At 40.2% G+C, this 14,944-nt stretch overlaps 1 protein-coding gene across 5 annotated transcripts in view; it reads right to left on the bottom strand.

The window, feature by feature from the left end:
• The window catches only part of CPEB2 (cytoplasmic polyadenylation element binding protein 2), an 85,426-nt gene that overhangs the window by 20,071 nt on the left and 50,411 nt on the right, over nucleotides 1-14,944 (bottom strand). For all 5 annotated transcript variants that reach the window (XM_048848803.2, XM_048848800.2, XM_048848802.2 and 2 more), the window contains 4 exons: nucleotides 14,285-14,374; nucleotides 3,112-3,230; nucleotides 2,691-2,805; nucleotides 702-883 (listed from right to left, as the gene is read on the bottom strand). In XM_048848803.2, coding sequence (XP_048704760.2) covers nucleotides 702-883; nucleotides 2,691-2,805; nucleotides 3,112-3,230; nucleotides 14,285-14,374 — 506 coding nt within the window. The remainder of the gene's footprint in view (nucleotides 1-701; nucleotides 884-2,690; nucleotides 2,806-3,111; nucleotides 3,231-14,284; nucleotides 14,375-14,944) is intronic.

Raw genomic sequence — 14,944 nt, forward strand, 5'->3', positions numbered from 1 at the left:
GTTTCCTTGCTGCCCACATGCTTCTAAATAGCAGTAGTGAAACTGACCAATCTTATCAGTATCATTTTGATTTTTGCTTTGGGAAGCTATGAGCAGCCCTGGATACACAGGAATTGTCCATCTGCAAACTCAGGAAGACAGCACTTCACCGGTGCACATTTAAAAAGCTGTCTCTACAATGTTAAGAGTTGGCAATATCTGATTTTGGGTGTCCAGCTTGAGGTCCATTGGGCCAGATTTTCACAAGTTTTGAGCACCTACAACCAATGGAAACTGCAGATACTAAGCTGCTCTGAAAATCAAACCTAAGGCGTCTCAGTGTAAAAAAGTGTCAGAATGGTAGAAGATTCCAAAAACCGTGCTAGTTTACTTTGAATAAAAGGAAGAAAAACAGTGTATTTTTCAAGCCCTTTGACCTTGATGTCAGAAAAGGAGCTATGTCTCTAGAAGAAGAATATATGGTATAGAGTAAGTCACAAGAACAAACTGCTGCTTTGCTGAATATATATTGCACATTAAGGTTTTAATTTCTAGAACTTCAGCAGTTACATGACTATTAAAAAAAATGTAACTAAGAAGTTAGTATCAAAGCCAAACCAAATGCAACTTCAGTGAATTCTGTGAGGTGTGTTTTATACCTTGCCACTCATTTGCAGAGGCACATAATAAATGTTTTGAACAACTAATTCTCTACAACTTACTCGTTTATCGATATCGCCATGCTGAAGTTGAACAAACCGAGCACTAATGGCAGCAATATAACTCTGCTGATTGGAAAATGCAACACGCCCAGCACCTTTGGGGTATTTGAGCTCAGGGTCAGTATCAATTCCTGCATAACAAACTCCACCATAGAGACGGTCCATTATCATAGCCAATTCCACTATGGAGGAACAAAAGAATACAACAGTATTTTAAAATAAGCAATGTAAATGCTGTTAAATGTATTTTTATTTGAAAAATAATAGAAAACAAAAATCAGTCATTTATTATGTCATATGTACTGTAAAATACAAACCAATAATTTAGGAAGTATATATGGAATATTTCATAAGAATACTTAAAATATCAATTTTCACAACAGTGGCCACATCCCTCTCAAGTGATTTTATAAAGTCAAAACTCAGTAGAACCATGAGTCACTGCAGCCCGGTGTGCCCTGGGGCTGAACTCCAAGAGGATTTCCTTCATGGGATGTGAAAAAGGATTTCTGGGCAGACTCAGGGGCTAATGAATGCATGGACTGTGAACTGGGTAGAATTCCTACAAAATCCTTGTGTACATGTTGTAGCAGGCCACTATTATTTGGCTGTATAAATGCTCCATATCCTGCCTCCATTTGGTGTAGGGGCTTCTATTCTTCAAACCCCCATACAAAGTTTGCTTATCTGGACTTTGTGAGTGGGAACAGAATTTCATAAGAATTAATTTCAAATGTACAAATCAGATATTTTGGCAAACCATTCACGGCAGTTAAATGTCCAGTTCAGTTACTGCAGGTGATTTAATCTGTATGTATTGAAATTTTACTTTCAGGACATAGTTGATGCACTTGGAAATAGGGTATGAAGCTGTCAGCTGATTGTGCTGTTGAATAACAGTGATTATTTTAAACAAACACATCTGTTGGCAAATACAGTAAAGTGAGCTAAAAGTCTTACTACTTTAGTGAAGACAAGATAGTCATCACATTAATGCCACAGAAGCTCAGTTTCAGCAGATGATATTAATATGACAAGCAGTAGAGTGTTTGTTTAGTTTACTCAAAAATGAACTTTGACCAAGTAAATGGAAGCATTTCGACTGAAGTGATGAAAAAGAATCACAGCACTGTTTGGAAGAAGAAAAAGGCCATACTATATTTTTGCTGCAGTGACAACAAGCATAGTGTTTATATTATGGCTAAAGATAATTTTTTTTGCAAATGAAAAAATTCCATGAGGCCAGGAAATTCTAGGCCCAAGAATTAAAAACTGAAGAAGATTTTTTACACCCAGATCTTAGATTGTCACTTTTTTGGCTCTCAGTTTCCTGATGGATTAGTGGAGGTTGTGTGTCTTCCTTCTGACTGCTGTTCTTTCTGCGATGGAGTTATGCTACATTACAAGTTCTGGTATTACAAGTTCTGGTATCATAAGTGGCACTCCTGCAGTCCCTCTAGTAGGTGCTGGGATTTCTAGCACATTGCACTATGATTCCATTTCATACAAACTGTTGACTGGATGGATGCCATGGGATGCTCTAATAGACTACTAGTAAGACTGGAACAGCAGTAGTAAAATTCTGAGCAAGTTCAAGTGCAGTAATGGGGGCATGGACCCTCCAACCTATACTTTTTTTTATATATATAAACTTTTGCTTATTTGCTTATCAACCTTTGAGTGATACATTTTATATTAAAACTTTGCCAAGTAATATCAAGGAATTTCCTATAGCTTTAACTTGGATACAACCATGAAGTTCTTGATGAGTTCTGATTTTAAGTAGATATAAATGATGAGTAGTGCTTTGTGGCCAAAGCCCACCTGGAGAACCTACAGGAGAGAGTGTGTAAATACAGGGAGATATTTCACAGTCTACCATCCAAATATTCTTGTGTATAAATCTTACACAATATGTAACTTTCAATTTATTACAGACAATAATATACCTTTAAAAATTGCCACATTACATACCAGTTTTATACTTACCAGCTCTTAATGGCCTAGGGACACCTCCAACGAAAATTGTTTTTCGAGGATCAAGCGGCTGTGAACCATCCATCACAAAGTCACTATCACTTAAGTTCCAGGGACGAATCTGAACCTATTTAATAAAAAAAGAAAATTGCATGCTACTTTAAGTCTCATCACATTACGGTCTTAGCATGTTCATCAGTCTATATAAACTGTCAGCTAGTCACAGTCTCATTAACTGAACATGTCTAGTTGCTCTGTTTTAATCCTATTAATTCAAGATACTGCGGTTTTTTAAGTCATTCAGTTGTCCCAGATGTTGAACTCTAACAACGGTAGTTTGATTTTGATTATTTTCACCATCATCATCATCATCTCAGGAGCAGCTTTAGACAGATTGCAGCTATAGCCTGGAGGACATCTACTATTTACTTACTGGCTTGTCCTTGATAGTAGGACTGGAAACACATAGATAGAGCTTTCCATCTTCTTCAATGCAGGCATCAATCAGTGCCTGAACAGAGCTCTCCTCTTGGAAAAGGAGGAACGCATATCCTGAAGCAACAACAACAAAAAATTAGCTGAAAGTGTGCAATTTTTTCTCCTATGCTCTTCACAAAAAGTTTCTTCTCCATATGAACGTATTTATTTGCAAAGCAAGGTTCAATGTGGAACTAATTTTCTGTTTAGAAGTCAGACAGCATCTTCATCTATGTAAATAACCTCCATGGCCAATTACTTTAATACCAACCTGAAATCTCTTTGTAACAAAATTCTTCATCAATAGCTCAATCCTTAGTGTTCTTCTAAAAGAGACCATCAATCACACACTACAACGTTTAAGACAACATTTTACTTAAGACCCAAAAACACATTTCACTGCTAGCAGTAGGCATTATATGATGAAAATCTGATTTGGCACAAAAAGGCTAATCTCAATTCAAGAGATCAGAGCAAAGTACTCTGTTGCATAAATGACCTACCAAGCTTCCCGAATACTATACAAATAGGAATTTAAATGCATAATTAATACTATATGGGGGGGGGAAGCCACTAGAAAAGCATTTTAATGGTTCTGGTTTAATAATTTAATTTAATAATTACTTTTTTTTTTTTTAAACCAGAGCAACTCCACAGTTAGGGTTTTGTTCTAAAATATATTTAGAAACACAAAAATGTCTAGTTTTTCTCTAAAGTAGAGTGTTTTTTTCTGAAATACGTTAACAATTCAGTGTGAAAATTTTAGTTCGTTTTTATGCCATACATTTTCTATGCAGTTTTAGTTACTTTTACTCTGTAAATTTTTAAACAGGATTTCTTTGAAAATGGGCTCTGGCTGAAATATTTCCTTCTCAGTTCTCCTATTCCCTGTTGAGCGATACTTCTTTAAAAACATTTTTTTCTTTTTACACAAAACTTGATAGAGAAGTGTATCCTGTGTAAATCAGGTGCAACCTGAAAAGATTTTCTTTTTATAAAAGTGACAGGATTTAAGATAATTATTAGTAATCCTGTAATAATTGACAATTTATGCGCTGTGCACACAAACTGGATTGTATGACAGGCTAGGTTCACACAAACTTCCTTGCTTGCCTGCTTGGGGAACAGGTGCACATAATCCTGCTTGACTGGGTGGGTGAGAAGCTTGGTGCTTTAGGGGCGCGAGCGCGCACACACACACACGTCTGAATATTTGGGGGAGAACTGGGTGCTTAGGGCTGATTGAGGGGACTTAGGTGAACATAAAATCATCTTTGTAGGTGCTACTTTTCTGTAATACTTTATCCTACAATAGAGAAGGAGAGTTCAAGCACTGCTGCTGATGGATAAAATATGCTGTCAGCAACTGCACCTATGACAGTCTGCACTACCCTCTGACAGAATCGTAGAAATGTAGGGCTGGAAGGGTCCTCAAATGGTTATCTAGTCCTTCCCCCACGTTCCTGCACTGAGACAGGACCATGTATATCTCTAGACCATCCTTATCAGGTGTTTGTTTATCCTATTCTTAAAAACCTCCAGTGACTGGAATTCCAAAACCTTCCTTGGAAGCCTATTACAGAATAACTTTTATAGTTAGAATGTTTCTTTCTGAATATCTAACCTAAATCTCCCTTGTTGCCGATTAAGCCAATTATTTCTTTTCCTATCTTCAGTGTATATGAAGAACAACTGATCACTTTCCTCTTTATAACAGCCCTTAGCATATTTGAAGACTATTTTCTGGTGTCCCACTCAGTCTTCTTTTTTCAAGATTAAACATATTCAATTTTTTTTAACCTTTCCTCATATGTCAAGTATTCTAAGCCTTTTATCTTTTTTGTAGCTCTTCCCTGGACTATCCAATTTTGTCCCCATTTTTCTTACAGTGTGGCACCCAAAACTGGATACAGTATTCCAACTGAGGCCTCACCAGTGCCAAGTAGAACAGGACAATTATCGCCTGTCTCTTACATGTGACACTCCTGAACGATATTTGCTTTTTTGCAAACTGCATCACATTGTTGGCTCATATTCCATTTGTGATCCATTATAACCCCCAGATTCTTTTCTGCGCTACTACTCCCTAGCCAGTTATTCCCTATTTTGTAGTTCTACATTTGATTATTCCTTCATAAATATAGTACTTTGCACTGGTCTTTACTGAATTTCATCTTGTTGATTACAGACCAGTCCTCCAATTTGCCATACACTAACACAGTAACCATGTCAAAGAAAGAAATTAGGTTGGTCTGGCATGATCTGGTTCTTGACAAATCCATATTGGCTATTACTTATCACTCTATTATTCTCCAAGTGATAATAAACTGATTGTCTAATAAATTTGTTCCATTATCTTTCCAGGTATCAAAATTAGGCTCACTGGTCTATAATTCCCTGGGTCCTCTTTGTCCCCCCTTTAAAGATAGGTACTATGTTTACACTTTTCCAGGCCTCTGTGACATCACCCAGCCTCCATGAGTTCTCAAAGATAATTGTTAACGGTTTCACAATTGCTTCAGCTAATTTCTTAAGTGCCCTAGGGTGAATTTCATCAGGTCCTGCTGAATTGAATACATTTAACTTACCTAACTATTCTTTACACTGTTCTTTCCCTCTTCTGGCTCGTGTCCCTTCCCTCTTTTTGTTAATATATCTGGTTCTGGTCGCAGTGAACCTTGTCAGTGAAGTCTGAAGCAAAATAGGCATTATACACTTCAGCCTTCTTGATGTAATCTATTATTAGCTCTCCTTCCCTGTTAAGTAGAGGACCTATACTTCATCTTTCTCCTAAATGTATTTATAGAGCCTCTTCTTATTTGTCCCTTGTAGGTATTACTCATTTTGTGCCTTAGCCTTTTTCATTTTGTCTCAATATGCTTTCATTATTCTTTTGTACTCATCCTTAGCAATTTGTCCATGTTTCCACTTTCTGTTGGATTTATTTTTTTATTTTTTTTTTTTAATTTCAGGACATTCATGAGCTTCTAATGCAGCCATATTGGTGTTGTGCTTGTTTTCCTATTTTTGGGTCTGTGGTGGCTTCCTATGATCTAACCTTCTCTCCCAAACCAGAAGAGGCATATTTCCCATCCTGGCACACTTCTTGTCACCAGGACCCTGGTTTAAGGCTATAACAGAGCTCCAAAAAGAACTAGATAAACTCATGGAGGATAGGTCCATCAATGGCTATTAGTCAAGATGGGCAGGAATGGTGTCCCTGGCCTTTGTTTGCCAGAAGCTGGAAATGGACAACAGAGGATGGATTACTAGATGATTACCTGTTCTGTTTATTCCCTCTGGGGCACCCGGCACTGGCCACTGTCGAAAGACAGAATACTGGGCTAGATGGACCTTTGGTCTGATCCAGTATGGCCTCTCTTATGTTCTTACGTTAAGAGGTAAATTTAGCCTATCAAAATTTTAAGTTGGGAATAACTGGATATTTGGGAGATAAAGAAGATTTGAATCATAGAATATCAGGGTTGGAAGGGACCTCAGGAGGTCATCTAGTCCAACCCCCTGCTCAAAAGCAGGACCCATCCCCAATTAAATCATCCCAGCCAGGGCTTTGTCAAGCCTGACCTTAAAAACTTCTAAGGAAGGAGATTCCACCACCTCCCTAGGCAACGCATTCCAGTGTTTCACCACCCTCCTAGTGAAAAAGTTTTTCCTAATATCCAACCTAAGTGTTGGTTCCTTTAAATAGGCCCTGTAGTTCTTTCCATACAAATTTAATCTTTTCTTCCTGACCTTAGGTTGGCTATAAATACTTGCACAACTTTTGACCTACCCCCCAAAAATATTCCTGTTTGTATTCAAGAAATTCAAGCTGATATAATAATATAGGTATTAGATAAGAGTTACAAATGTAACAAAAGTCTAGATGCATTTGGGGCTTTTGTTCCCTCCAACCAGAAACAAAGAACATTTTATATTCCTCTGTTTAATGGCTTCCTTTTGAGCAGTGAAGATTTTTGGTAACTAGGTTGCCATACACCACTGAGATGAATGGTGATGATAGTTCAGAGAGGGCTTGATATACTCTCTCCTATACAACACACTTGATTTTTTTTCTGTTTGGCATCAAACTGTAAACAAGATAGAACACTCAGTGACACACAACCCTGCCTTTATTAAGATGCCTCATATGGATTGACATGGATTGTGCAAGGTATTTTTGAACTTCATTTGAATGACAATGGAACCAGAATCTTCACATCAGCCCGTGTGACTTGAACTTGGGTACTGTTTCATAAATAAGAATATCTGCCAACTAAAGCACAATAGGAGCTCTTGGTGAATAAATATAGGATAGCAGGAAAGCAAATTCCCACTATACAGCAGTTAATAGATCACTTATGGACTTTGAACCCTTATTTTAATAGGAGACATCTCTCTACTTCAAAGAAGCCTAGCTATTCCAAGACGTGCTGAGATTTGGGCCTAATCATCTGAGGTGCTGAATGCCTACTATTAAATGCTGAATGACATCAACTCTTATTGATGTAACTGGGAGTAAAGGGTGCTCAGCATCTGTCAGGAGGCACTCAGCACTTTGAAGGATGAGGGCTTTTGTGTACTCTCTTCAAGCAAGGAAATATTTGCTACAGAACTTGGCCCCCATAAGGCTTTCTTTAAACAGAGAGCTTGGAAGGAAAGAAGGAAACGTAGCTTGGAAAATTAAATAGGATTCCAATGCTGACAAGCTGTACTTCACCACCACAGAGACTACTAACTTAATCGGCGCAGGTTCAAACAGCTTAAAATATCCGTCACCACTCTCTAATAAGAGCGAATAAACAATAATACATAATTAAATTAATCCTAGCAAAGGTTATTTGAAATTTAGAGTTGACATAGACAGAAAGCTAATGAATGCTAGGACTACAATTTGGTCTCCAAGTAAAGCTAACCAAACTGAAGTTGCTCCAAGGATTCCCCTAAACTCTGAAGGGTGGATCCACAGATAATATTTCCCTTTGAAGAACTATGTTGTTTATAAAGCTTGGGTCAGATAAAGCTTTAACAGCAACATTTATCATTTACCTAGTAATAATTTATAGGCAAATAAAACCATAGAAACCAGCTGCAGGTACCCTCTGCCCCATCACACTGCAACCCTAATCCTGGCCTGGTGTGAAGGGAAGGCCCTAGGGTGTGGGGCTAGAGAGCAAGCCCATCCCACACTTGCAGTGCAGCAAACCCTCCTGTCCTGTGGGGCTGGGCCCAGCTCCCTGCTCTGGGCATTGTGACTTAGAGCGTGCCGTCACAATACCACTCAGGTTTGGCCCAGCTGCCCCTCCACCACCATGGATGGGTGCCTGGGCCAAATTTGAGTGAGTAGCATTGTGGCCTGGCACAAGGGACTGCAGTGCCACTCAGGTTTGGCCTGGCTGCCCCTCTGTCATGATGAAGGGGCACCTGGGACAAATCTGAGTGGTAGTGTATCCCCATTCACTAGGTCACAATGCCATTCCCTCAAATTTGCCCAACCACCCCTCCATCGTGATTTCTGTGAGTGCAACTGCAACCATGGACCCCAGCTAAAACCACCACTAGATCAGACAGTAGAACCTCAGCATTACAAACACTAGAGTTACGATCTTATTGGTCAATGAAATTAATGGGTAGCAGGTTTAAAACAAATAAAGGAAGTTCTTCTTCACTCAGCGCACAGTCAACCTGTGGAACTCCTTGCCTGAGGAGGTTGTGAAGGCTAGGACTATAACAGGGTTTAAAAGAGAACTGGGTAAATTCATAGAGGTTAAGTCCATTAACAGCTATTAGCCAGAATGGGCAAGGAATGGTGTCCCTAGCCTCTGTTTGTCAGAGGGTGGAGATGGATGGCAGGAGAGAGATCATTAGATCATTACCTGTTAGGTTCACACCCTCTGGGGCACATGGCACTGGCCACTGTTGGTAGACAGGATACTGGGCTGGATGGACCTTTGGTCTGACCCAGTATGGCCATTCTTATGTTCTTAACCACACACCTCATTTGGAACTGGAAATATACAATCAGGCAGCAGCAGAGACCCAACACCCCATCCAAAAACCCAGCCAAAAACAAAAAAAACCACACCCCACAAAGTACAGTACTGTGTTAAACAAACAAACTACTAAAAAAATACAGGGGAAGTTAAAAAAAGATTTGACAAGGTAAGGAAACTGTTTCTGTCCTTGTTTCATTACAATTAAGATGGTTAAAAGCAGCATTTTTCTTTTGCATGGTCAAGTTTCAAAGCAGTATTAAATCAATGTTCAGTTGTAAAATTTTGAAACAACCACCATGACGTTTTGTTCATAGACTCATAGAAGATTAGGGTTGGAAGAGACCTCAGGAGGTCATCTAGTCCTCAAAGCAGGACCAACCCCAACTAAATCATCCCAACCAGGGCTTTGTCAAGCCGGACCTTAAAAACCTCCACCACCTCTTTAGTTACCCACTTCAGTGTTTCACCACCCTCTTAGTGAAATAGTTTTTCTTAATATCCAACCTAGACCTCCCCAACTGCAACTCAAGACCATTGCTCCCTATTCTGTCATCTGCCACCACTGAGAACAGCCTAGCTCCATCCTCTTTGGAACTCCCCTTCAGGTAGTTGAAGGCTGCTATCAAATCCCCCACTCACTCCTCTCTTCTGCAGACTAAATAAGCCCAGTTCCCTCAGCCCCTCCTCATAAGTCATGTGCCTCAGCCCCCTAATCATTTTCGTTGCCCTCCGCTGGACTCTCTCCTATTTGTCCACATCCTTTCTGTAGCGCAGGGGGGGGACACCAAAACTGGGCAGAATACTCCAGATATGGCCTCACCAGCACCAAATAGAGAGGAATAATCTCTTCCCTCGATCTGCTGACAACGCTCCTACTAATGCAGCCCAATATGCCGTAAGCCTTCTTGGCAATAAGGGCACACTATTGACTCATATCCAGCTTCTCGTCCACTGTTCCCCAGGTCCTTTTCTGCAGAACTGCCACTTAGCCATTCGGTCCCCAGCCTGTAGCAGTGCATGGGATTCTTCCGTCTTAAGTGCAGGACTCTGCACTTGTCCTTGTTGAACCTCAGATTTGTTTTGGCCCAACCCTCCAATTTGTCTAGGTCATTCTGAACCCTATCCCTACCCTCCAGCATATCTACCTCTCCCCACAGTTTAGCGTCATCCACAAACTTGCTGATGATGCAATCCATCACATCATCCAGATCATTAATGAAGATGTTGAACAAAACTGGCCTCAGGACTGACCCTGGGACAGTCCGCTTGATATCGGCTGCCAACTAGATATCGGGTCTTTGATCACTACCTGTTGAGCCCGATGATCTAGCCAGCTTTCTATCCACCTCGTAGTCCATTAATCCAAATCCATACTACTGTAGCAAAGCTTTTGATACAGCCTCCCACAGTATTCTTGCCAGCAAGTTAAAGTCAAGGTATATCATGTCCACTGCTTTCCCCATATCCACAGAGCCAGTTATCTCATCAAAGAAGGCAATCTGGTTGATCAGACATGACTTGCCCTTGGTGAATCCAGGTTGACTGTTCCTGATCACCTTCCTCTCCCCCGTGTGCTTCAAAATTGATTCCTTGAGGATCTGCTCCATGTTTTTTCCAGGGACTGAGGTGAGGCTGACTGGTCTGTAGTTCCCTGGATTCTCCTCCTTCCCTTTTTTTAAAAGATGGGTACTATATTTGCCTTGTTCTAATCGTCCAGGACCTCTCCCATTCGCCACAAGTTTTCAGAGGTAATGGCCAATGGCTCTGCAATCACATCAGCCAACTCCCTCGGATGCATTGCATCCGGCCCCATGGACTTGTGCATGTCCAGCTTTTCTAAATAGTCCTTAACCTGTTCTTTCACCACTGAGGGCTGCTCACCTCCTCCCAATACTGTGCTGCCCAGTGCGGCAGTCTGGGAGCTGACTTTGTCTGTGAAGACCGAGGCAAAAAACACATTGAGTACTTCAGCTTTTTCTACATCATCTGTCACTAGGTTGCCTCTCCCATTCAGTAAGGGTCCCACACTTTCCCTGACCTTCTTCTTGTTGCTAATATACCTGTAGAAAAACCCTTCTTGTTACCCTTCACATCCCTTGCTAGCAGAGTTACGAACATTTCAGAGTTACGAACAACCTCCATTCCTGAAGTGTTTGTAATTCTGTGGTTCTCCGGTATAGTATTTAGCTTATATTTAATGGTTTAGATAACTTAGCAAGCACACGCGGGTGAGAAAACTGACAGGGGTGAATAAGTACACCTATCATACCTAAGACATATCTCTACTGAAATTACACCACTCAGCAGCCAAAGGACCTATCTATTTTATAAAATCTGCCATGTTGAAGGAACCAGTTATAACAATAGTGCCCAAACACAATTAAAACATGCATTTCTAGTCAGAACTGAACTATTTTACCAAACTGTGTACAGCACTGAACCTTACAGGGCTGTAGAATGATTGGTAATGTGGTTTGGTCCTGTCTACATCGACAAGACAAGACTACATTTTAAGTGTGCTGGAGTATTAACATGTTGCAAATTGCTTCCAGAACCCAGAAGGCACATCAATACTAACTTCTGCCGTAAGGTTCCCTGAATTCTGTGGCAACACAATACTGAGTACTGCAGTAAACGGAAAGTTACACAGAAACCTTAATAGGTGGAAAAACAGTCAGACACGTGTTATTGAATATCAAATGAATAATATAATATGTACCATTTCCCTATCTAGAGTTTGAGTACCCAGTATGATCGTATCTAAGTGATTCCCAAGTTAATTAGGTAAATATATTGAGGTCCTAATGGACTTCATGCAATTTTCTCCTCTTCTATCTTCTCTGAATATAGGAAGCCCTGGTTGGAGTAGTGATTTTTGTGCGTGTGTGGTAGTTGCAAATATTCCAGTTATGGTGAAAAAACTTCACTGAACACATATATGACTTAAAGGTGTTTAGACTCCGAGTTAGGCCAACCTCCTCTGGAGGCTCATTCTAGAGTTAATTCCCTTCAGTTGAGAATGCTTTACATCTCCAGCTCTTATATGCCTTCTCATGGGCATTGCCCCAAAGAGCCACAGCTGTCTTGGTGGGTTGTGAATGGAGATACAGTTTTCAACGTAGCTGGTACCTGATATGATAGTGGCTTTGTATACCAAGACAGAAAAAAAACCCGAGGCCAAGATCTGTTTACCCTGGATATTATATGGGGGGAAAAAAATTCCCACAGTATTTGAGTGCTTCCCAAGTAAAGTCCAGATTCCTAGTGGATTTCAGGAGGTTTCTGCTCTTCTCCCTTCCTTGGTGGAGGAGGTTCTTCTTGGGATAAATTCCTTCCTTTATTTCTTCGTGCCAGCAGAGGCAGGCTGGGAGCCAGTGTAGGAATCAGAGTACAAGAGAGTGATGTGCTAACCAAGGCCTCTCCCATGAAGGAGATGGGAAACTGCATTCTGTGCAAGCTGGAATCTTTGCATGGTTTTCCTAGTTGGATCAGATTTTTATATTGTGTGCATCTACAGACAGACAAAGACAGACAAAACCTTATATTCTGAATTCCCCATCCACCACTTCAAGCTAATGCAATATGTCCAGTTAGCTGTAGAATTCACTGTGTGGGTGATGATGAACTCAAAGAGCCATGCTGCAAAATGTAGACTCTATATATATTGTACCCTAAATCAACCCTCAAATAAATTCGTATCATTACACCCATAATCTTGGCCATGTTATTGAGTATCATCCAAACCACAATTTGGATATTTGGTAGTGATAATGAATACAAATATCATTGTATTAGCTCTAAAACAAATGAGGCGGCATTGCTTGAGTAGGATGCTTGTAACAGAGCTGAAAGAAGCCTGTGTTTAGCTTATTCAATGGGATCACATACAAATAGTAAAAGCATGCACTTTGAAATACCTGTTATCAGCCTATAAATATACTTAAAATCTCTGTTCTAAAATCTGAATAGATTTAGAAGTGAGAGTTAAGTATTTTTTCCTCAGCCCTTCAGAGTTATAATGCTCTGACTTGCACTAAAGCAGTCTTTTGATTGTGCATTGTCTGGTTTGCCATGAAGTTTTCTCTCTCAAATTTTGAAAGGTTTGACTCTAGTTTGCCAATAAAATACAAAATGCACACACAGGCATTAATTTTAAACATACACCCACTTGAAAATTTCAAGTTGAGAAACTAAGAAAACACACTAAGGCCATATCTACAGTACAGGTGCTATAGCTATGTTGCTGTAGCACCACTGTGTAGTACTTCCCACAGTGATGGAAGCAGTTTTTTCTGTCACTGTAGTTAATCCACCTCCCTGAAGAGTGGTAGCTAGCTTGACAGAAGCATTCTTCTGTTGACCTAGCTGTGTCTATACCAGGGATTAGGCTGGGATAGCTACAGTGCTCAATGGTATGAATTCCCCCCCCCCCCGCAATCTGCTGTGCCGATATCAGCTTAAGAAAGGTAAGTGTAGACCAGGGATAACAAATTTGTTACATGCAAAGTTAAACCTTAGAGGCCATGCCCTGCAACATGGCTGCAGTGCACTGAGCTGCTATTTGGAAGAGCCAGATATGAAAGTTACTTCAGAAGTCCTGCACTGAACTGATAAAGAACAGGAACCAGCAGTGAGGCAACACCCTCAGTTTCTAGTTTTGGTATGAAAAGGAGCTGTGTCTGCACCCCTACTTATACAGCAGCATTAACTGTTAAGCATCTAAGGGCTTGTCTACACTGCCCTGCAGTTCAGACTAGGAGTGTGTGAATAGCAGTCTCTATGAAAGTGCTGTGCTGTAAGTACCCCATGTGGATGCTGCGGGCACAAACTAAAAGATTCCTACTTCATGTTAACATAGTCCTCTTCAAACAAGACTACGTTAATGCAAGGAACCTTACAGTTTGTGTCTGTGGTGTCCACCAACGGGAGTTACAGCACAGCACTTTGGTGTGCACTGCTATTTATACCTCCATAATCCAACCTGTAGAGCAGTGTAGAAACAGCCTAAAAGGCTGCAAAAGTAAACCCTTCAGAAGAGAAAAACGCATGAAGAGGTTAAATAGGTGTCCAAGATTAAGAAGATTTACACAATCAGAAAAAAAACAAAAAGAGAAAAATTTCTCATTGTATTACCTTTAGGTGGAAAGTAGGACTTGCTTTCTGCTTTGTGAGGCCAGTCTACTACCAGAGGCCCGAATCGTCTGAAGCTAGCAGTAATTTCATCTAAAAAAACCAAACAAACCAGGTACAGTAGTTGCAATTAAAACAGGTAACAGTTCAAGAGAGCAGTGAAAAACACTGTCAAGCAAATGAAGAGCTGATGCTTTATTCCTTTCTTCCATATAAATTGATAGTTTCTTGCAAAATATATAAAATAAACATGACATAAAAAATATAAAGATGAGTCCCTAAAATTGGAAACATTATATACAAAGCATGCCTCAAATCATGTTTAGACCTAATTTTAGTTTCATCAAATTTCTTTGCATCATTTAATAAAGCAATATGGATGGCTACAGGGGATCAGTAATTTTAATTTTCTCTGACTCGAGGTCATGGTCCAAGGTGTTTAGTGTTCAATGACCTGTAGTCCAGATCCTAGTGGGTAGGTGTCCACATCATAAAAACCCCCACAGCTACTGGCACTTTTATTAGCAGACTCAGCAGAGGCTAAGTGCAGAATGGGCATGGAGACTAAACTGCCTTTTCATACTTAGAAGTGGTCCCTCCATAACAGTGGACAGACCTGTCTTCCCCCCCGCCGCATCAATAATATGGCAAGGAGTTAGGTGC

Source organism: Caretta caretta, chromosome 4 (genome assembly GCF_965140235.1).
Source record: "Caretta caretta isolate rCarCar2 chromosome 4, rCarCar1.hap1, whole genome shotgun sequence".
In the NCBI taxonomy this organism is placed as follows: domain Eukaryota; kingdom Metazoa; phylum Chordata; order Testudines; family Cheloniidae; genus Caretta; species Caretta caretta.